The 24,872-nt window shown below is 42.4% G+C and overlaps 1 protein-coding gene across 1 annotated transcript in view; it reads left to right on the top strand.

The window, feature by feature from the left end:
- Nucleotides 1-8,385: 8,385 nt before the first annotated feature.
- LOC130116915 (disks large homolog 4) overlaps nucleotides 8,386-24,872 on the top strand; it is a 67,803-nt gene continuing 51,316 nt past the window's right edge. The window contains exon 1 of the mRNA XM_056285017.1: nucleotides 8,386-8,487. Within this exon, the coding sequence (XP_056140992.1) occupies nucleotides 8,386-8,487 (102 nt within the window). The remainder of the gene's footprint in view (nucleotides 8,488-24,872) is intronic.

Here is a 24,872-nt window from a genome sequence, read left to right as displayed (position 1 = left end):
GCAGTCGTCTTATGAACATGGTGACTGGAGGGCGACTTGCAAGTGGACTGTTTATTAGAGAATCGCCACCCCTTGCAGATGTTGTCATGGAAACGCCTCGGCTCTTTTGGGGGTTTCTTTCTCTCAGTGCTTTTTTCACAAGATACAGGATTGGGAGGTAAAGTTCACTATGTGCTTAGTGTACTCATGATTGAAATATTGGAATTTTATTATGTTGGAATATTGGATTTATTGGAGTATTGGAATTTATTACAATTTTGGAATTTTTTATTGCAATATATTGGATTTTTTTTATATTATGTTTATTGGAATATTATTATTATTATTATTATGTTATAACAGTGTTTGGAACATTGGAATATTATTAATATTATTATATTATAGCAGTATTTGGAATATTGGAATATTATATTGGCATTATATTGGAATGCACTTTTCACCTTTTTCAGATAGCACATGTAAAGCCTACTCTTATGTGATGCTGGCATATTGGATGGGGGAATTCCGATATATCCATGCAGGAGTAATGCCATAGTGCTATTTCCCTTGTAAGGTGACGTTTGTACTTGTAATGACTATCTCAAATGATTCCGTTTGAATCGCACAAAAAAAACAACACTAGCAATTCACAGAAACAAAAAGGTGTAATGAAAAACGAGGTATAAGTATATGACCGTGCATGCCTCTTTTTAGTATCACCTATTGATATTGTCGTGCTATGCTTTCCTGGCTTTCATGACGTGTACACTGTGCTCTGTTAAAACTGGGTGGCTGCCCAGGTAGTTCTACACTTACTGCCTCAGATAACATCACAAGACTTCTGCTGCTGCAGATGCCACACTAGTGAGGGCTTAGTGCACTGGTGTCTTCTGTACATGAATGTGCACGGTCAGGTACATAATCTATTGTTTGTGCCCTCAAATATTATCGTCACCATCCTAAGACAAACTGTAGGCCCGATATTGCTTCACAGTGCAATGGGACTGCAGTATTTGGTGCATACGTTTGACAGAAAGACCGACTCCGATTGATGTTAAAGCCCTAAGCAGAGTAGGCCCATTATCCCACCTACCCACACAATGCTTTCAGTCAATATTCGGTGAATCATCTGTGTTCACTTCCTCCGGTAATTTGGGCATTCAACAAAGTTTTGTAGATCAAAACCTGATGCAGTGCAACAATGTGGTGCCATAGTCTCACTTTCTTGGCTTGCCAACTATTTCTATCGAGCCAATCAGCAAGCCAACAAAATGCATTCAACACACTACTGGACTACTTTGAAGAAGAATCAAATCTACAGTCTAAACCAAGATCAGGTGCAAATTAAAGAATTAATTTTAGTAAAACTTACATTGAAGTCAAAATCAAAACATGGCTCAGAATTTCTCCCAGGTGTTATTAGAGACTGCTCAACCCGTGCAGCGAAGAGATTTTGACAGAATCGCAGCAGTCAGTTGCGATGTTGAATCACCTTTGTTGCATAATAAATGAAGAAAGTGCAACTTCTGCATTAATTTTCATAACACCCTTCATCTAATTAGAGGCTATATTCTGATTTAACCTCAGTTTGATTTGATATCAGAAAGCTAATTTGGCCATGTGTGTTTTGATTAACCTTGAGAGGAGCGCAATGAGAATCTTTCCAGGCCATCACTGGTTTTAACTGTTTAGTTTCTATGAATTTACTCAATTGGGAATGTACAGAAGGGAACCTGAAAAAGGGAAAATGAGCTATTTGACTCTTTATATCGAATCAATAGCGGTCTGTTTTCCAAAAGCATCTTCATAACAAAGGTTGTACAGTCACAGCCACAGAATAAGGGGTGCAGATAAGATACCCTTTTCTCCTTTGGGTCATGGCTGAAGTTTTTTTTTATGTTTTAAAAAAAATTCCCTCTCACTCCATGTAGATGGGATGTGTGTCCTCTTCTCACATACATCACACATACACGTACCTTGAGTTTGCGGGTTCGGCGTAGTATCTCAGCCGTTCTTCTAACTGCACTCTTCTGGACAGAGATCTTAGATGTTTTTCCTGGGATCTGTTTCAGCCTCTCTTCCAGCTTGGGGAAGGGGGGGGGCACAGCCCCAAATGCTGCTACCACCACACTGGGACCACTTTTGCCTTCACTTTCCACATTCCCTCTTGTTCCTCCTCCAGCACCTTGGTATTTCTCTAGCTTCTTGTATTCTTCTGCATGTTGCTGTCACCTGGTATTGCTACACCCACCACCAGCTTCTGTTCCTTGTCTGTTCCCACAATGGCAGTACTTGTTTATCTGTTTGGATCTGGAAATCCCAAAAGATCTGAGCCCTGTCATTCTCAACCATCCTCTGTGGTGTCTCCTATCTGGACCTGGGAGGGTTCAGCCAGTTCATGTGCACGATCCCCCCCCCCCCCAACTTGGTTGTTCCACGCAGTGTACACTCCCCTGTGTTAGTTCTCCTGTGTTGTGCCATTCTCTTGGCCAGCGTCTGTTTGGTCTCCCCGGTGTATAAGTCACAGCAATCCTCCTGGCACTTAACAGCGTACACTATATTGCTCTGTTTTTGGTGGGGAACCCGATCCTTGGGGTGAACCAATTTCTGGCACAGCATGTTTTGGGGTTGAAAGCAACTGAGTCACGGTGTTTGGAAATTACACGTCTCAAATTTTCCAACACTCCCGCCACATATGGAATCACCACTGGTTTATGCTTAGACAGCTGTTGTCCTTCTCCTCTTTTCGATCGGCTGGTGCACTGTTTGGACGTCTTACTGGATTTGACAAACACCCAGTCAGGATAACCACACTTAACCGGGGCCTGTTGAATGTGGGATTTCTCCTCTTCCTCAGCCGCTGTGTCGGTGGGGACGTTGTCAGCTCAGTGGTATAGCATCCTGAGGTCTCCTAGTTTGTGCTCCAGTGGATGATGAGAGTCAAACCTTAACTACTGATCAGTATGTCTTGGTTTATGGCAAACATCAGCAGTCAAATTTCCCCCATCACCAATTACAATTTCACAGTCTAAAAAGGCTAACCTGTCATTTTCCACATCCTCCCTGGTGAACTTGAAGTGGTTGTCCACAGAGTTAATGTGGTCGGTGAAACGTGGTACATCCTGAGATTTAATTTTAACCCAGGTGTCATCCAAAAATCTGAACCAATGGCTAGGTGGTGTCCCTGGATAGGACATCAGAGCCCTCTTTTCCACTTCCTCCATGTACAAGTTGGCCTCTACTGGTGAGACTGGGGAGCCCATAGTACACCTATGCCTCTGCCTATAGCACTGCTGCCTGTATGTGAAGTATGTGGACGGAAGATACAGCTTCAGTCATTCAGTTTTCCTCACCCAGCACCTTTGGGAAGATGGCCGCGTGAACTTAACATTTGCGGTGGCCTTACCCAGTGTCGTCCATGTGGTGTCTTTGTCCGCGTTTGGGTTTGTGGCTTTGTCTGATGGCTGGGAGAGCTGGCGTTGGATTGGCTGGGGGAGCTGGTTCTGCTGTGTCCTGTGGGCCGGGGGCTGCGGCCCTGCCCAAAGAGGAAACACAGAGGGCGGTCTGACAGGATGCGGACACAGGGCAGGCTAAGCTAACTGCTAGCCCATGCAGACTGGCAGTTCCGATAACATCGAGGGCGGTCTGGCAGTGGCCTTGTCCGGCATTGACTGTGTTTTTGGTATCGTGTAGAGTGCAAGGAGGCGTGTCGAAGGTGTCTGGCTGGAAGAGCTGGCGTTGGATCAGCTGGGGGAGCCTGGTCTGCTGCCTCCGGTGGGCCCAAGGACCATAGCCCTGCCTGGAACCGCACCCAAAGAGGAAATACCGCGGGCGGTCTGACAGGACGCGGAAGCGGGGCCAGCTAAGCTAACTGCTAGCCCATGCAGATGGCAGGTCTGTCATCCTGGCTGGCGTTCACTCTCTTGGACAGTGATTTTTTTTTCTTTCTTAAATATGTTGGATATATGTGTTTTGTAGTTTTTGTAGTTTTTTGTAGTTTGGATATATGTGTTCTTGTAGGTTTTGGATATATCTTTGTGTTGCACTGCTGTGGGCTGGGGAAAACGATATTTTGTTTCATTTCATGTACGCAAGTAAATGAAATGAAATGACAAATAAATGTCCCTGATTCAGAAGCAGACACACTTGGTAAGTGTTAAAGGTGGTCCTCTTGCTAAGGGTGGGGTTGTTTTGTAATTCCATACAGACTACCTCCACTGCTTCAGCAACAGGAACACACGTGAAGAGAGACTTAACATCATAAGAGACCACTGTTTCATCCCTCTCCATAAAGATGTCCCTCACCTTATCCACAAGATCCATAGTGTTTGAATGTGATGTTCATTACTGCCTACCAACGGGTTAAGAATAGATGCACCTTTCCTTGATTTTCTTACCTGGATTTTTGAGCATGCATAAAGACATGTCTTGGAGGCATCTTCGTGCAGTCTAAACCTCAAATCCTGTCTGATGCGGTAGACTCCTGCTTCTATTGACCTGATGCTGAGTGCTTGCTCTATGATTAGTGCCTCGGTGCTGTCCTTTCCAGCCACTGTTAGGATTTCACCATGTCAGCCAGCTCTGCTATCTGCTGGTGGTATACTTCCCATGGAGGGGCTTGTCTTGCTATTGCACCTCCTCACTTTCTTCTCCACAAGCACTCCTTATCTGCTGCTTGTCTCTGATATTCCCGTAGCAGTTCATCTTTGGCAGCCATTTTCCTGATGTCCTTGTGGATGCTTTGTGTTTCATTCAGGACAGGGGTCTTGATGCTCACCAAGCCCCAGCCCCCCTCTTTCCAGTTGATGTACAGTCTCTTAGTGCTGGACTTTGGATGGAGTCCTGTGTGCATCGTGAGGAGTTTCCCGGTCTTGATATCCACTGCTTCTGCCTCTTCTCTTGGACAGCTTACTATACTAGCAGGGTATCTAATGAATGGTAGGGGTGCATGTGTTGATGGCTTGCATCCTGTTCTTCCCACTGAGCTGACACTTCAGGACCTGTCTTACTCTGTGGAGGTACTTGGATGTTGCTGTATTTCTTTTCTGTTCCTCATGATTCCCATATGAATGAGGAACACCTAAGTACTTCCAACTATCCTGTACATCTGTTAGGTGACCATTCTGGCGATTCGGCACCTTCAGTCCTAATTATCCTCCCCCTCTCTTCACTATCGTCACTTATCCAGTCTGAATGACATTCTGATGACATTGCTGTAGATCCCGTTTAGGTGGAATATTTTTTTTTCTCAAATATATATATTCTCAAAATTCATTCCCTGTTATGTTTCAGTTTTCTCAAATAATACAAAGGTAATCGCTTATTTGTAAAATTGTCCTGTGTAAGTCAATTTCAGAGTGAAATTTTTGAGCGGAAACCCACACATACACATACATTCACACATACATGAATGAAAAAACGCATGTACATACACTTAGGCACACACACACACACACACACACACACACACACACAAACACAGACCCTATATGAACATATTCAGAGGAGAAGAAGAGGTAAAAGTGTTGAGGTGTACCCCTTTGTTAAATTTGAAGATATATTTGAAATATACCGATTTCCCTACTCATTGCATTGTTTCCGATATTTGTTGACATCACAGTTCTTCAGAAAAATACTGCCTCAACAAAATACACTGCTGCAATCAGGCCAGAGCTCTATTTCTGAACCCAATATCCACAGAAATGCACAACAGCATCATACATCTAGCTACTACGGAAGGACAGGCTACATTCTGACAAGGCTATGCACATACACCCCCCCCCCCACACACACACAGACTATTTCACATGTTGTATCTATTTAAAAAACAAAACAAACAAGTGTGATCTAGTTGTAAAGTCAGGCATATTTTCCGGTTAGAAAATTATACCATAGTGACGGCTCCCGGGTGAGGATTTTCAATTATCTTGGTGTTGACAATATAAAGAGTCTGTGTGTTTCTTTGCTGCGCACACAATGGATGTGTTGATTTATTAACTTCTGTGACTCGTCCGAGTTTCACGAGGGAGAAGATACAGTGAAAAGTGGTTGTAGTTCAGACTACATCACAAGTCACCGACTTTCTCTCCTGGTCTGTTACAAATCCCTCGATGTCCTGACAATGAATCAAATTTCCAAGGATGCCCTCACCTTGTTTTGGTGGTGGTGGTGGGGTGGGTGGTGGGTGGGTGGTTGAAGGCGAGGTTTAAAAGAGTGTTAGCAATGCTTTTTGAACAGAACTCGATTCAACACTGACGTCACCCACGAGCATTGAGCCCTGCACCGCAGTCAGCCCTGAGATGAATGCACAATATTTAAATCTCGCGTACCTGGTTCTCTCACTCCACCCTGTGGGCTCACCAAGTCAGCACATTCCTACACAGAGGTGGGTAGTGACTAATTGCAAAACAAATGGTTTTAATTAGAGAAAAAATGAGATGTCCATATTTTAAAAAAAGTGCAATGTCAATTTTGACAAAATGATGTTCAAGTGAAACCCACTACTGACTAACAGACGTGCTGTCTGCTACAATACTCTACAATACAAAATACTGTAATCTTTTTTTTTCTTTTATCTCAACAATGGACATCATATGTTGGGGTTTTTTTGTTAAAATTAACTGTTCATTGACTGTAACTGAGTAACTTTGGTGATGCATTTCTAAATATTTAGATGTTTGTTTGTTTTTTTTACAGGCAGTGCTATTATAAGGTTTTATTTTGCAGAATTTCTAACTTGAGTTACCCTGACAGCGCTCATGCCTCCACCCAGATGGCTTACCTAGAATGTGTGGGCACCGTGATTAGTTATTCGCCCACTGCAATCACCCTGGCCTTTACCTCCAGCATGGGTAAACATTGTTAATGCTGATATGAGGAAAATTAGCCCCTTACTCGCGGTGGCTGTGACGATAACAGATTGCATGCCGGTTCTTTAAGTCAAGTCAAGTCAAGTCAATTTTATTTGTATAGCCCAATATCACAAATTACAAATTTGCCTCAAGGGGCTTTACAGCAACACAACATCCTGTCCGTAGACCCTTAGACCCTTAGACCCTTCCTTTACCAGGGCTTCATCAAACCATGCAGCTAGAATAGCATCCTAGCAATCGGCTGCTTTTTCAAGTTGATTAATTCGGCATCTGAATTTACCTGTACTCACCTCACCCCATACTTTCAATGGATTTACAGTGCTCCTATTCTCATCCCAATTTGTGTGTGTGTGTGTGTGTGTGTGTGTGTGTGTGTGTGTGTGTGTGTGTGTGTGTGTGTGTGTGTGTGTGTGTGTGTGTGTGTTTGCATGCACAAAACAAAGACAGCTAGAGAGAGAGAGAAGAGATTGAGCGGACAGGGTTTAGAAAGAGAACAAGGTGCATACATCATGCATGTCCTATGGCAGCGGGTATATTTGTCGTTGTGACCATGTTGTGCGTTGAAGGGGACTGAGGGGGCAGAGGTCTTGAAGGGGATTTGGGCTCATTTTGCAGACAGCTGTTAGAGGATGCTGGCAAAACTTAGGGATGACCTTGAGAGAGTTGGTTCTGCTTCATATCAGTCAGAGGGACCATATGTGAAAACGTTATAGCTTCTGAGGCATGCCAGTGTGTTTTCGTAACCATGGACAGCTCCTAAAGTACTGCTCCCCTGGTCCGAGGGGGGGCACTATAATCACACCTGTAATGCAATGTAGAGAGCCAAGCGGCTCAACGTTGGCACGGCGTTAATTACGCACATGTCGCTGCTTAAAAGTGGTTCGTTGCGCTGCCTCCACGGTAAAACACGTTTTGTCGTGGATAGCTTCCGTTCCGTATGCGGACCGTTTCCTTAGTGGGCTGCTGAGAGCGATTCCAGCTGCGCATGGCATACAAAGTTTACGGTCGAATCGAGAGAGCGAGAGAGAGAGCGAGAGAGAGAGAGAGAGAGAGAGAGAGAGAGAGAGAGAGAGAGAGAGAGAGAGAGAGAGAGAGAGAGAGAGAGAGAGAGAGAGAGAGAGAGAGAGAGAGAGAGAGAGAGAGAGAGAGAGAGAGAGAGAGAGAGAGAGAGAGAGAGAGAGAGAGAGAGAGAGAGAGAGAGAGAGAGAGAGAGAGAGAGAGAGAGAGAGAGAGAGAGAGAGAGAGAGAGAGGTTATCAGTGTTTTGCCTTCATCCATAGATTGACCAGCACAACGTGAGCCTTCATAGCGACCCGTCAGCATGCACCGTAAAGCTCATCCTCGATCCTAAGTTACTGAAACACGCTCCGAGTTGCTGGGTGCCGCCGCCGCCACGTTTCAGAGCCGAGCAGCCTGCGTGACGGCAGCACGGTTCATGCAAGAAAGACAACAACAACAAACAAACCCCGTCTTCTGTCTCGCTTCGTGGCTCCGGCGGCGGACCGGCGGGGCTCTGGTCCGTGGGCTTCGGACCGATGTCTCTGCCCGTCAGGAATCTAAAGTGTCTGTCGCCCGTCATGTGTCAGTGTAAGGTCATTTGCAGCAACCGAACCCTCTCCCTCATGTTCGGGTGCAAGGTAAGCCGAGAGTCGCTGGTGGGTTCACGGCAGCGTCGCCGTCTGTAATGGTAGCTCGTGGATGTGTGCATGATTTGTGTGCATTTGTTCTTCTTCCGCTGGGGGCCCCTTTGCAAGACACGTGCTTTCGTTTTTTCGGGATTTGTAAGGAGTGATGACGGAATAGTGCTACGGTGCCATGCCTTGCCCGTTTCACTCCGGTGCGGCAGCGGCTTGTACGGGGCTTCGCACCATCTGCACGCTTTCTCGCCGTTCCACATAGGCTGCATGTTTACTCATCCCCGTCATTTTACGTTTACCACCGCGGCGGATTTATACAGTTTCCAACAGGCCACTCGCGGGGTAGGCTGGAACCGGTATAACCAACTTGACAACCGCGGTTGCACATCAGAGATATTCCCCTTGTTTATTTGTCGTGGAAACGGATTGACAGTGAATGAATGAAACAGCAAACCACACAATCGCTGCTCAGTGTGGTTGCTGTGCAGAACAAGCTATGTAGTAGATTAATCATGACACACAACCTACTACACAGGTTTGACTCAGCCAGTTTTTTTCCCTTTTGTCCTTTTCTTTTCTTTTTTTGCTTTGCATCTGAGCAAAGCAAACGACATACTATGCTTTTGACCTTGGGAAATGCAGTTAGTTGCTCAGGGCCACTTTGATATCATTCATCATCAGAGCATCTGTATAATACAGCGAGAGAGGCTAAGCCTTTGCAAGCTTGGAGTCAGGCAGCATGCACAGTGCCACTGCAGGGTAAAGCAGCCTATTGTATAAAGATTATTCCTGTCCCCGGTGTGTGCAAATACACAGAATCAGGTGTTTGCTTTGTAATGTGTCCACAGTTTGTAGCATGTCCACGTTGTGTATTCTAGCAACCATATGGTTGCTAGAATACACAATGTGAATACACAATATTAGCAGGGCTTGATGTTTACTTTACATCTGCAGTATTCACTGGGATATGATTTCTTATATGATCATAATCTTTGATCCCGTCTTGCAGAGCGGGGTTTCCTATGTCTCAGTTTGTCCATCAGATCCTCCGGTCCGCTCCCCTCCCTCCCTCAGCTTCAGATGTTTCTGGTTTTGCAGTGTGCTCAATTCCCCTCCACATGGCACTCGGTTGTAGACTGTGCATGGCAAGAGAGTTGGCCATAGACTGCGCTCTGCTGAGTCCACTAGTGGTATTTAACCAAGCATGGCTTCACAGATCTGCTCTACCATACCTGCCAGAAGTCCTCCGTGTTGTCGCCAGCTATGTGCATATATACTGTATATACAGTGTTTATTCTAGGATTTAACACAGCAACAGTAAGACAGTTTTTGTTTTGGCCTCCAGTATTGTTTGCATTACAAGGTCCAGTTCATGCTGTAGTTTAAAATGGGTCAGATCTTGATGAGTCATTTATCACAGCGGTGCATGAATTACATAGACCTAATTAGTTATAGGTCTTATGGTTTGGGTTAATTACAAAGTCGGATAATGAATTGTGATTTTTTTATTGTGTACAAGTAGAGGCTATTCTCTTGAATTAGTAGTGGTAGGGGGGCACTAATGATAAATTAATGTAGTCATGTTTTCTAATGTAGTCATGTTATCTCTGAGTTTCTGAAAGGCCTGTGTGCTTGTGTTGCATGTGGAGCCTTATCAACACTGAAAATCCCATGTGGCTTATGAAACAGAATTAAAACCTGTCCTCCCGAAAACTCAGGTTTTTTTCTCCATTCTGTATGGGCAAATGGTGAAATCGAACTCCAAGGCAAAGATCTTGTGAAACGAGAGCAGACCTCAAATGTATTTGTATAGAAGTAATCACAGTTATGGTCTCTTAGGGCTGAAGAGTCACATCACATTCACATCATATTTTCCGAAAACGGGGAAATGTAAATGACAGTGTACATACAGCACCGCCGCCTCCCATCCTTAGACCCTTGGTTTGGATGAAGAAAAACCACAGAAAAACCTTATCAGGAAAATAGGGAGAAACCTCAGGAACAGCATCAGAAATGACTGACCAGATGAATACCACTTAGTTTGCCATATTTGACCCCGGTTATAAAAGATTCACCCAAAAATAATTAGGTTGAGCCTATACAGAATTACGAGAGGCAGGGGTTTCGTCTCAGCTTAGTTTTCACGAGTCTCAAACATTGGCCCATGACTCAATCCTGCTTCCATCCGTCATCGAAAAAGGACTTTGTTGAATGATTCACGGGTGATGAGTGACTTTAACACAAGACAATCAGAATTTCTTTTCGCGTACGTCCCTGCGGTTCACACATACACTACGAGCATCCTAAATATAAACTATATGCATTTCATAGGAGAGAGCAGGGTAAATGGTTGTCTGCTGTGTATGATAATAACTATGGTGGCAGTGATAAAATGGTAATTTTGGTCAGTTTATCATAGATCATCTTTCTTGGCCGTCTTAGGGACTATCCCATCTCAGAAATCTGTTGTGATACCATGGCATGTACATCTATGGTCACTTCTACTTAGAATATTTAGCTATTGAGGTGTAATAAGTTAATTTGATTTTCATGTATACATGTACGTGGGATATAAATTCCTTTTCCTTTCTAATTCTCCTGTCTTCCTCCTTCATACTGGCTTTACTTTTATTGCCCATTCCTTACATTATCTGAGACTGTCATCTGTCTACAGGGCATCTTATGTCACTATAACCATCCAATTACTCGTCATTTCTCAAAGTGATTTACAAGATGACTTCCTCCCATGAATTTGTCTTTTAAAAGAGGCCGTTACGAGCACCTCTTATTCCTAAAGCGATAAAATCAGGATCATACAATGTTAGGGTGGAACAACGCATTCAGGAGTACAGCACAAAATATAGGTCCACAATGCTAACACGATACAATGATCCATCCATCCATCCATCCATCCATCCATCCATCCATCCATCCATCCATCCATCCATCCATCCATCCATCCATTATTCAAACCGCTTATCCTGCACTCGGGGAGGTCGCGGGGATGCTGGAGCCTATCCCAGCAGTCTATTGGGTGGCAGTCGGGGAGACACCCAGGACAGGCTGCCAGGCCATCACAGGGCCTACAATTACAATGATAACGCATAATATACAAAATTATTTTTTTCAGTAATTGACCACCTGTATAAATTTTAAATATTGGGACAAATTATGGTCAAATAAGTCTGTTTTCTTGATGTTTCTGTAAAAAAACAAAAAAACAAAAACAAAACCAGAACCAGAACATGATGAAATACCGGACTTTTCACAGGGTGCAGGTAAAGTTGAAACTGAGTAACACTGGGATGAATGATTTAAGACTTGGAGATCAATTGGCCCTCAACCCAGTATTGAGATCAATGATCAGCCCCCCCTCGGGGTTTCACTCCCGACGTCTTTACTGGAAGACAGACAGGACACTACGCTAATCATAGGAATACAAGGACCTGCTGTCACTCAGCACTAGCTAACCAATCAGAAGATCAATGCTAATAGCATAGCATGTATCAGATCAGAGCCATAGTCAGTGTTTGCTCCACTACATCACATTATGTGGAGGGTTTGTGTGATATGCAGTCCTGTGTGTGAGACATCCATTTTGGATTTGATACAGTTAACTGGCTGTATAGCTTTACAAATACTCATGTCTTCATAATGCTGTGTCCAGTGTGACTGCTGCTAGTATCTTCTTCTTCTGCTGTTACTTGTGTAGGAGGCAGTAATAGAATTATGTGGTACCGATTTTCCGCTGATTTGCCGTTTCTGTCTCAAATGGAGCTGTTCTGGTTCATTTCGAACTTACACTTTAGTTAACGCCAGTGATCTTTCCTGCATTCATAAGATGATGGTGGCATTGTGTAGATAATAAAAGCTCGGGTTCAAAGTGCGTTGCTAGCTCGTGTAGGTAGCTGGCCAGGGAATGTCACCTCTGTAAAGAGCAATAACAGTTTTGAGCAAAACAAAAAAAAAGTACTTTTTGTAAATGACATCCAAAAATGATTAACCACATGAAGCAAAAAATGTGGCCCGCAACCACTGGACTTTTATTGTACAATGCTTTGTCATGGCCATGGGTGAAGGATAGGACACCAATCTATCAAAAATAACAATGACTCCCAAAATTGAATATGGGCTATGATACCTAAAGTACAGTGCAGAGGACTGGGCTCCATTTCAGGACATTAACAACTTATTTTAAGGCACTCAAATGTTGCAATACACCAGTAATATGGCTTGAACATCTCATCATTGACATAAATGAGTCTGCATAATGGATAAAAAGGTAAGTCGCCTGGTTACACGGAGAGCCATGGTGGTGTGCTAGTTAGCACCATAGCTACTTTGGCATTTCTGGCAAAGTCATCGCTTATACGGTAAAGGGATGAGAACATCATCACACAGCACATCTCTGTTTTCTCTACCGCCCTTGCCAATGTAACCTTTCCAAAAGTAATCCTTAATTCTACAGAGCAGTTGTTGAGTGTCCTTGCATCTTCAGTAACCATCTGGCATAGAAAGGCATCGTTGATCCCTAAAATCAAGCTCTGCGGGACACTCTATAGTCCTGACAGTATTATACAATCTTTTTACATTCCATGCTGGATGAAAATAATACGTAAATAAGCATGCACAATAATACAAGACAACACTCAGATACATCAAGCACTGCAAAACTTAAAACACCCACTATCTGTCGTGAAAAAGATTTCCCTCCCTTTCGTTTGACTTCTGCCTGTCTATTAATTACATGTGCCGATTGTGGGAGCGCATATATATATATATATATATATATATATATTTGTATATCAAAGAATGAAGAATGGTGAATTTAAACATACGTTTTGAGTAATTTTGTGTTTTTGTTTTTTTTACAAATTCAGTACAAATTCCTCACCAATCCTTGTGAGCAAAACTGATATTGATTTCAAAGGTGAACATAAAAAAACTGACCTAAAGGAAAGTTTTCCAGGCTCTCTTTGCTAATAGTGACAGAGCTGATGCAGAGTTTATGCCTCAAAAAGCTATTTCTGCATAGAGGATATCGAATTATGCAAGGAACTGGTGTTAATATTATGAACTTTTCCACCCATTGCGGTTTCTTATCTTTTGCAAAGGGCAAAGGTATGACTCGACATTGCGGATTGCTTTACTATCCGTGCCATTGTGTAGTGTGCTTTCTTCTGCCTGTGCATATTGAGATCTTGATCAAAAATGGGGGTTTACTTTCAGGCAATGCCACTGGCTGCAGGGTAAAGGAAAACACCTGATCTTGGACACAGTGTAGACCCGGTATTACCATCAGCATATTTTTGTCGCGTTGTAAATACCTCAACTAGTCTTACAATACTATGTGTTAAAATGGTGTCCACACATCTGCTTGTGTTTGTAGACAGGGGGCTGGGGGAGGTGTACTGGTGGTGTGTGTAACACCACAGCTCCACCACAGCGCAACACTAAGCATAAAAATGGTGTGTGCATGCTTGTGTGAAGGGGGAGAGGATGAACGCATGATCAAGACTTGAAGATGATGGAGATTTCTTTCTGTATGTGTGTGTGTGTGTGTGTGTGTGTGTGTGTGTGTGTGTGTGTGTGTGTGTGTGTGTGTGTGTGTGTGTGTGTGAGACTTATAAGGACAGGAAGGGGGTATGCATGCTAGACTTGAGCATTATGCATGTGTCTTTACTGAGCAAGGCAAGGTGCAAAGAATACTACACATATTAGTATACAAGTATTAAAATAGTATCACTACCAGTATTACTATGATTAATACTTTGTCCAATCAACTGTAGCTCCATAATTGACAGAGAATTGATAGTTATATATCATTTGGGTTTTAGCACTGTTGATGTTAGTAAAGTAGGAGGGGCCGAGGAAGACCCTCTCCCCTCAGGTCTTCCTGAATACTCCTATATCTTTCCGCCTGCACAGCTGACACCCTCAGCAATAATCCCACGGCGAAGCACTGCCGCACAGAGGAGAAGAGGCTGACTCTTCCCCTTCAAACCCTGAGATGCTACTCAGGGCATCATAATGCCATTAGATGGCACAGGTCTGTTATTTATTTATTTATTTTTGGGTTTCTTTTTTTTTTTTTGAAGGTGGGTGCACAGTCCACTCACCTTGCAGTTTTTTTTTATTCTTTGTGACAGTCAGAAAGGTGAGAGGGAAACAGAGTGTAGGAGAGACAGCAGCAGTTGTACTCACATGTAGCTTCAGAAGCAGGGGACATGACCACTCAAGCCTCGCCGAGCATCAGGTCTCTGTTTCATGCCTTTGGAAAAAGTGCCATGACAGATACCACCTACTTCGTGCACGCTGTGCTTTTGGCTGTAACACATTTGAGGCACACGATAACGCCAACATTTTCCCAGAACATCTGTGCGCTGACGTTGGAGGGTCATTGGGATTTTTCCCCAAAAGGTATATTTACTGTATGTATAAAGGGCAAAGTTCTGCATACGAATAGCATGACCCAAACATTGTGAGATGAAAGAGATCTAGTCACCGCTTCCGGTGTGGGAAGATAGTGGCGCGAATTCACGTTTGCATTGGCCTCACCCAGTAACAGTGTGGGAAGATGGTGGCGCAAACTTACGTTTGCGGCGGCCTCACCCAGTACTGCCCATGCAGTGTCTTCCACATCTGTGTCTAGGTTTGTGTCTTTGTTTGATGGCTGGGGGACCTGGTGCTGGATTGGCTGGGGGAGGCTGGTCTACTGCTTCCTGTGGGCCCAGGAACCATGGCCCTGCCTGGAGCTGCGCCAGAGGAGGAAACACCAAGGCCGGTGTGACCAGACGCGGAAGCGGGGCAGGCTAAACTAACTGCTAGTCCATGCAGACCAGCAGTTCTAATAACACCAAGAGCAGCCTAGCGGCGGCCTCGCCTAGCGTTGACTTTGTCTTTGGTGTTGTCATGTGGAGTGCGGGGAGGTGTGTTGGGAGTGTCTGGCTAGGACAGCTGGCATTGGATCGGCTGGGAGAGCTTAGTCTGCTACATCTGGTGGACCCAGGGACCATGGCCCTGCGCCCAAGGAGGAAACACTAAGGGTGGTCTGACAGGACGCGGAAGCGGGGCGGGCTAAGCTAACTGCTAGCCCATGCAGACCGGCAGTTCCGACAGTCATCCTGGTGTTTGCTCTCTTGGACAGTGAATTTTTTTTCTTTATATATATATATATATATATATATATATATATATATATATATATATATATATATATATATATATATATATATATATATATATATGTTGGATCCCCACAACCTTGAGTAAGGATAATCGGTTTGGATAATGAATGAATGAATAAATATGTGTTTGTAGTTTTTTGTAGTTTGGACATATGTGTTCTTGTAGTTTGGATATGTGTTTTTGTCTTTGTGTTGAACTGCTGTGGGCTGGGGGAAATGATATTTTGTTTCATTGCATGTGCGCAGGTGCATGGAATGAAATGATAAATAAATATTCCTGATTCCTGGTGTGACTACTAGCAAAATTAGTTGTTATTCTTGCCCAAAATCATAACTTTAAAACTTGGGTTGTTGCCCAAATATGAGCCAGTGTTTAGCATAAATAGACTAGTGAAATTGTCATAATTTTGCCAGAACTTACGCAATACAAAAACAATTGTATATAGCATGCATTGTTTCGGTATAATTTGTGTAGTGTTTGAGTGCCTCATTGAGAGGTTGTTGTAAATTGGTCATACATCATCTACTCTGTCCACACCTATTGTACACCTACTCATCCTGGAAGAGGGATCCCTCCTTTGTTGCTCTTCCTGAGAGTTCGGCCATTTTTTTTCCCCCTGACAAGATTGTTTTATGTGGAGGTTTTCCTCATCTGAACTGAAGGTGTAAGGATAGGGGATGTCATACCGAATGTAATCTGGTTGTAAAACCCTCTGGTACTTACTTAATTGTGATTCGGGGCAATGCAAATAAATTTAACTTGACTCGACTCGTAAGCATACTGCATATTTTGTGTCATGTTTTGCATCTATTGTGTCTGATTGGTCTCTATTGTAACATTAATCTGTAGACTGAATATTCTTATTGTGAAAATATCACAAAAGCTTTCAAAAATAAATCATAAAACATTGTCTAATTCAAGTGCGCATGTTCTTATTACTACATTACTTCGGTAACATCCACTAAGTGCAACAATTCATTGCACAATAAATGTAATATGTTACGGATTCTCTTGTTTTGAATAAATTAACTTGTTTAATTGTGATCCATTGAACACATTAGGCATGACTTAGCAATAGCTAAAGCTACACAACACCTATGTCGCTGGATCATTTTTTGGCAAAAGGTTATTAGAAAATTACCAAGAGGACAGATAACTAATGAGGAAATAATTTACTCTTCATGTATATTGCATGGCATGGGTGATGGTGCATAAATTATGGCAATTTGGAGATAATAAAATGATTATGCTGTCAAAATTCTCAACAATATGAACAAAGTTCGAGTTGGAAAACATGTTGGTGCTGACCAAAGGCGGGTTCCCATCCCTTGCAAGTTTGTGTTCTTCTTTTGCAAAGTTTATGACTTTTGGCGACCCTGAACACAAGGGACTCGGAATGTGAAATCTGAAAGACGGTAAATCATTAGCAAGTAGGCTAGCCCTTTGCACTTGTTTGGCCTTTGTGACTCCAATCAATTTGCTAAATTGGAGGATAATGAAGAGACATGAAATGTCTTCCAAATGTGGTGAGAGAAACAATTTAGCTTTGGATGTAGGAAATAACTAAGAAATAACGAGTTTAGAAAGCACAGCAGTCAGCACATAACCTTAAATTGAAACGGCAAAAAACCCAAAAAACAAACAACTATTTCTTTGTCTCCGCAAATTTCTTCGTCTCTCTTCCCTAGTTCTTAAGTACAGGTATAGGTTTGCAACATGCACAATTAAAAGATTTTAACGCTCCTGGGCAGAATGGGTACCAGTCTCCCCTCTACCATGGACACTGACTTAGTAATCATGGTGAAAGACCTGTCACTAAGGGAAAGGGCGCAAATTTATTTGGGCGCCAACTAGCTGCCCACACAATCACACCAACCCCTCAGAGTGGCTGAAAAAACTTGTAGTTTGTTAGAATTGTGTAGTGTAAATTCACGTAACTGATGTTCACCATCAGCACTTTCCCTTTTGGTCTCTATTAGCGATGTTTATTATAAGATATACCTGTGTTTTCACCCTTCTCCCTTTTTCTGTCTTTGGGCTGTGGGTTTTAAATCGGGCTTTCTGAGAGGTTTGAACCTTTAGCAATCTGCCCACCGTTGACTGCATGTTTTGGTGACAGCAGACACGGGATTCTGCTGAAGTGTTGTACCGAAACACCTTGGAGAACGTTCAGAAGTTACTGGCAGAGGATCAAGTGAAGTGTGTCTCTTATGAGACCTACACACAGTGCAGAATTTAAGATGTCAGTGTATAAATTATAGAGCTGTATTGGTAGGTGCAAGCCCGACATGGTCAGTGGGTAATGCAGATGAAATTAATAGAGCCGTGGTGTGTGTGTGTGTGTGTGTGTGTGTGTGTGTGTGTGTGTGTGTATGGGTGGGGGATGAGATGCAAAGGCACTTGAGTGTGAAAATCAATGGCGCATACAAACAACAGCACTTTAATGAAATTCATTGGAAAAGAGGGAGTTAAGGTGCCCATTAGAGAGAGAGAGAGAGGTTGTTCTCTTATCATTTCTCTGTTGCTGCTGAAAAGTAGGTATCATATTCTGTTACGACTATGTTGTTTCTGTTTTATCCCACCCTGCTATTTTGCAGATACTCTTACCAAGGCGAGGAAGTCTGCTAAACCAAATTGCAAACTAAAAACGGCTGATTTTAAGGCATCTTGCGGACAGGGGGGACAGGGACTCTTCACAACTGGCAGATGTGGGCCAGCAACTGAGGCATAGAAACTGAGGCATAGTCCACCAGTATAGAACCACTCTGGTGGATGTACTGACACAGAAACACCGGGTAAATATACTTGTGCCAACATTTACAAGGGAAAAACCAGTACTGAAGTGCTTGTAGTTAAAGATGAAGTTGAATGTAGTAATTCTGCATACTTTGAACAGTATGGCTCAAAGAGAAGTTTGAATAATTTTTCATAATTAAGAAATGAATGCAATATTATGTGTGGAATAAGCAAATTTTGAACATGCGTTAACTATGAGATGGAGAGAGACCTAAAGTGTTGGAAGACTTGGATTAACTAACATGGTACAGGGACATTCATTTACTGACTACTACTTGAACAGAGGAATCAGAATCAGATCAGAATCATGTTTATTGGCCATGTGGGTTTGCACATACATGGAATTTGACTCCGGTTTCATGGCTCTCTCGGTGTACTTAACATAGAATAACAACACTACAACATAACAATCTTCAGATATATACAAAAGGACTGACTTACACAAGTGAATTAAGAGGCAATAAGGTGCAATGGTGCAGAGAATATATCAGAGATTCTGAAAGGTATGAAGGTATGGTGGCGATCAACCAAACCAAGTCTTGACTGTTTGAGTTGGCTCTTTCTGTGTTCCTAGCGAAAACAAGTAATGAATAATTAATGACTCCCTTGCTGGTGGAAGAAGATGGGTAGCTATCTCCTGGCACTCTGTGAACACGGAGCCAGCACACTGCCGCACTTACCGGCTGATATCGCCACAGAATTGTATTCACTTCGATACAGATCGTTTTATGAATTTGCTTCTTGTTGGAAAGGACTCATCGGGGTTCGATCCAAGCACAATTAACTGTCTAAACTGTGTAAATATACAGTACCGGTATGCACAGGACTCCGCTATCTGCAGGGAGCTGGGGATTAGTTAGGTGCTGCTGTGCATTCACAGTCACATTAGGTCCTCCATCCATAAACTCCCTGAGTTCATTAGGATGGCAGATAATGAATGTTTCCAGTCACTGAGAGAATTTGGATTCTTCCAGCAAAAAAAAAAAGTACAAAAGCAAAACAAATGGTGAACTTGCTGCAAAAGCTTAAATGCTATGAAAAACACAGCTGGAACGTCCAGTTTATACTGGAGAACTGTGCTGTTTCCTGTATCGCTGCACATCAAACGCACTCGCCAAGGAAGTTTCCTGTAAAGGATAACGCTGAGAGATGAGGTTATACGTTTCATTTCCTGTTACATAGTTATTTAATAGCTTAAACTCGCTCCTTGACTTGTAAACTGAGACGGCAGTGATCCCATCTCAGAGGCCCAAGTTCATCGATTAAACCAGTTGTAATTGTACGGCCCATTTGTGAGCTTTACATAAGAGCAAGTTCAGTTTGATTACAAGGTAAAAGCAGGAAAATGGATTATAGAATAATACGCGAATAGATTAAGAACAGTGAGATGAAAGCAGATATAATAAAGGGGAAAAGAAATAAACAGCAGCAAATGAAAACTATTGGTGAGAAATATAAGGCTGGATAGGTTGGGATTTATTGAGCTCTTAAAAAAATTCACAATTTTGTACCATCAGATCCAAAGGGAGACTGTTCAGAAGCCTTTGTCCTTGTTTTAGAAATGAAAGAAGGTGGAATCAGTTCATCTGGATACAACATTTATTGACAGATGCGTTTCATCACTCAACTAAGTGACATCTTCAGTCTAAACTGACTGCAGCTATCCCCACCCCTTATAAACATCATTTGATTTTCTTCGAAGGTAAATAAAATTTACCTCCTCTGATTTTCTTACCTGGATTATTGAGCATGCATCAAGACATGTTTTAGAAATAGCTAAATATCTAAGAGGAGGGGGTCTGCAGCTCTGAGGACTTCCTTAGGGACATACTCTGGCAATATGCGATTCATAGACTCAAGTTGGGAACACACTGGATGACTTAAAGCCTGAATTTCACCCCGACTTGGCCATGCTGACTGATTTTCAAGATTGTGGAGTCTGCACTGGTCTGTGCAAAATGGGGAAGGTCACCATGGACAGTCAACACATGCTGTCTTATAGAGCAAAGGGGTTTAACATTCAAATCCCTCGCTGCCTGATCAAGCCTTCGACCAGTCAGAGCTGTCACAACAATATCAAACACATTTGATTTTCATGACTGGAATATGCACAGTTCTGAGCTCAGCGGCAAGTGTGTGTGCCTATATGACTGCAGTCAAAACAAAAGGGCTTATCTCACACCGTTATCTGACAAAGTCAGTCGTTAAATGTGTGATGTGCACATAATGTGTGATATACGATGGACCTCTTTAAACCAGATGTGCAATACAATGTTTGTGCAATACAAATGTACAATTGTAAATACATACTCAACTGCTGTATACTAGTTACAAATTATTGCTGTTATTTTTGTGGTTGTAACATGGGAATATGATATAGTATGTAGCTGTGAGGTGGGTGGTAGGTGAATATATAGTGTATACAATATAGTGTACTATAGTGGGAGTACATAGTATTGTATATGGGCATGATGGGTTGTGGTATTGGTATATGGTATATGGTATAGTGTTTGGGCATACAGTATATAAGCAATATGGTATAATATATGGGCATAGGTTGTTGATTATTCAACCATAACAAAACTCTGTATAGTAGTGACATACCTGTTGTGCATACATGCTTGCCTCCAGTGTCCTGTTTGTTGTTCCATTTACTTCTTCAGTTTTTTCATCTTTTTTTTTCATTTTTGTGTGTGCAAATGCTAGAACCTGCTGTGAACCGCAGTCAAATTCCTCATGTGCATCGGCACACTAGGCCAAGAGAGATTATTCTGATTCTGATGTTGTGTCTTTTCCCAGTTGGTTGGGACTTTATAAGTCATCTAGTGTGTTCCCAGCATTAGAATCAAGTCCATGGAGAGGTTTAAATATCAGCACATTAATTTCAAAATCTATTCTAAAACTAACTGGTAATCAGTATAAACACAAGAGTAATTTCAACTCTCCCTTCGGTGCCAATGAAAACTCTTGTGGCTGCATTAGTTGCTCTTGTTGAAATAACTCGTAGATGACCTCTACACCAGCTGTTCTCAAACTTATTACTCAAAGGGCCGCATCTGATTTTTATTTAAGGTCAGAGGTCCGGAACAATTATCAATAATAAAATAAAATTTATTCAACTCACTTATAACTATTGTTCTAAGTTATTAATTTTGCAACGTTCTGCAAAGACCTGTGCTACTCTGCCTCTGATTGGCTCTAACCGTAACGAAAACTCGCATTCCGATAGGCTACTCGTTACTGTCGTTTATGCTAGCTAGCTGTTCAGCTAGTTTCTCTCCTCTTCTCTGCTTTTTGTGTTTCGACGAGGGAACACACACACACACGCACACGCACACACACGGAGTGGAGCAGAGGAGAGACAGTGAACCGGGTGAAGATAGTGTTACTCGAGTTGACGACAGCTACATTCGTTACGTTACTGTAGGTGCAATAAACGCTTCTCACCTCCCTCAAAGCAAACTCTCCGGTGTAACGTTAATGTGTGAGCTCAGTAGCTACAACACACAAAATAGAAAACATTACACTTCATAACATATTGTATTCGCAACACAAGGTATGGGCTGTGTCTGGATTGACTTGCCGTTCGGTCCGGATGCGGACCGAGGTCCTGACTTTGAGGAGCCCTACACTACACGATAGAGATTCAACTTCCACTACTTGAACTCCAAACACCACTGGCCTTAAGAGACTTTCCTGTATGTAATCAGTCAAGCTTTAATACTGACATTTAAAGACATAATGTGTATCAAACTGCATCCCTGATGACTTGCTGACACAATGAAGCATGGGAAACCCAAGGGCAAATAACTTTTTGCTGGTATCATCAGAATTGGTTGAGTTCATAGCCTCTTTGTACAGGGGATGAGATAAAGACACTGATCCCAAGAGAGTTTACCTATAGAGAACCTGTAACCTGTAAAATACGGTAGCTCGAGATGTAACTTAGTGCCATTAAAGGAAAAGGAATCATGGTAAAATTAATCATCGGAAAAAAGATTATGATATAAACAAACTATTCATGTGAATGATAATAAAGAGCTCATACAGCCCAACTCCAGAATTCATTTTTAGCAGAATTTCCTCATTTTTGATGATTTCATAAATGGCGCCATTGAAACTATTTTGACCAGTCAGAAACATCCGTGTAAATACTCTGACCTCACATGGGCTCAGCACACTGAAGCAATGCAGTGCATAAGACTGAAGCATTAGAACCACAGGCCAACAGACTGTTGTTATTTTCAAGAAGGCTGTTCAACAACCGAGACAGCAAAATGCCTATTTGTGCAGCAGTCGGGTGCACTTGCAGGACTGGCTCAGGTTGGCAGTCAAATCAAGTCAGTTTTATTTATATAGCTTGTTTTATGGCTTTCTAGCCGTATTCATATTGCAAAATTCTACCATTCCGGGAAAGCAAAGACTGTTTTTAATAAAGTAGCTTGGTCAAAATGGGAGGTTAACATCAAGTTTAAAGCTGCATTAAGGGATATTTTCAAATTCAATGCCTTTCATATTTGATGGGTGTATGCTGGCACGGCTGGTGTTTTCGTTCGGCAGAACTTGACTCAAGTCATTCAACTATGTTTCGGCGACGGTGTGTGCTTGACTTCAGATAGGAAACAATAAGAGATGCCCAGTTTAAAAGGATGGTAGGCAGATTCACATAGCATTAACTATAGAACAGTGGGTAACAGTGGCTGTGTGCTAATGCTTGTTCTATAAACAAACACGGCATAGGCTGGGCTTTCCAAGATTCAAAACGAATTCACTGCAAATAAAGAATTGGTGTCTTACCGACTGTAGCGTATCACATATAGTTTGCGTATCACATATTTGGCAAATTCTGTGAAAAAAGCAAAATGTAACTCATCTGGAAACTGGCGATCCAGCATCAACATTTTGATTGGCTGAACCTACTGTTAGTCACTGGCACTTTGAAATCAGGATTTTAAACTGCGAGGCTGCTCACCGCCCATCTCATGCTGAGTTTTCTGTCAACCTTCTTTATTTATTCTGCCTCTGTTTGTCTGAAATGAGTGGAGAAGTTTATGGGGAGCCAATGAGGGGATGCGAGGATGGGTGTGATGTGGGATCTGAGCTTGGTATTGGTTTGTCTGAAATGAGTGGAGAAGTTTATGGGGAGCCAATGAGGGGATGCGAGGATGGGTGTGATTTGGGATCTGAGCTTGGTATTGGTTAGCAGCCTTGGCTGCAGCGTTTTGCATGAGCTGCGGGTGGGACAGCGCTGCTTGGCTGAGACAGGAGAAAAGAGCCATGCAACGTGTATGGCGTTTGATGCTACCAAAGTAATGAATTGGACGTAAGAGCAAATAATCTATGTTGGCAAGTACAGTGACGAGCAGTGATGACGGCAATGATTTAAGTTGATGCAAGCGAGTGGACAAGGTTGCATTAGTTTTCCACTAATCTTTCCCTTCGGGTGTCACTACTTGTCTCCTATTATAAAAGGAAATAAAGTAGATAAGTACAGGGAGGGAGGAGAAGAGAGGAGAAACGCTACAACTTTTTCTTTGTTATGCTTTTACCATTCAGGAACAGCTAATTAGAGGGCTGTTTTCCACCCACCGCTAATGTTTATGTTCCGCCTGGGTACAGCGAGTACTCGCAAGTATCACTCTGCCGCATGCAGTAAAGCACATAGGTCGAGCAAATACTGAGGGAATCGGCAATTGAACGAATTTTTGAAATAACCACTCGAATTCACTAAAATAGGCTGCTGTAGCAATTTGTTATTCTGTGGATGAATCATGGAGTGCTGTTTGGAGCGAGGTAAAATTTGTCTCCTGTGACGTGGAGCTTAGTTTCCAGGATAAAGTACAGAAAGGACGACCGTGAAAATTAAGTCTACCAATTAACATCAGTAGTGATTAGAAAATAGAAATAGACTTCAGACATTGTAAACTAGACCTTTAATATTAACCAAGGTTTAAAAATCTGACAAATTTATTTCCAAAACCAAGAGGGATGAAAAAAATCTTTTAACTAATCCACCCTGTCGACCACTAAAAGTATTTTATTTCATGTTAAATCATTCGGCATTTAAGCATCTTATTTCAGCTGCCAAGCCAAAAGATGTTATTTACGAAAAAACACATCATCTTAAACTATTGTTCTTTGTTTAAGCAAATCAGGCTTTTTCTTTTCTTTTACAAAATCATCTAGGTTTTCTTCTCCTAATTTTATTGCACTATAATTGACAATATCCTGAACAAGGCTTTTGTAGGAGGACACATTTGGAGATATCTGAAGCAGGTGTTCTCATCCCTCCCCTACTATACTGGTCTTGCATGCACCGTAGCAGCATGAATGTTGGCTCTCAGGTTAAAGAGGGAAAGAGGAAGTCATAGTGCCTTTATGCATGCTCAGTAATCCAGGTA

Source organism: Lampris incognitus, chromosome 8 (assembly GCF_029633865.1).
Source record: "Lampris incognitus isolate fLamInc1 chromosome 8, fLamInc1.hap2, whole genome shotgun sequence".
NCBI classification, from domain to species: domain Eukaryota; kingdom Metazoa; phylum Chordata; class Actinopteri; order Lampriformes; family Lampridae; genus Lampris; species Lampris incognitus.
This window is presented reverse-complemented; position numbering and strand designations above follow the sequence as displayed.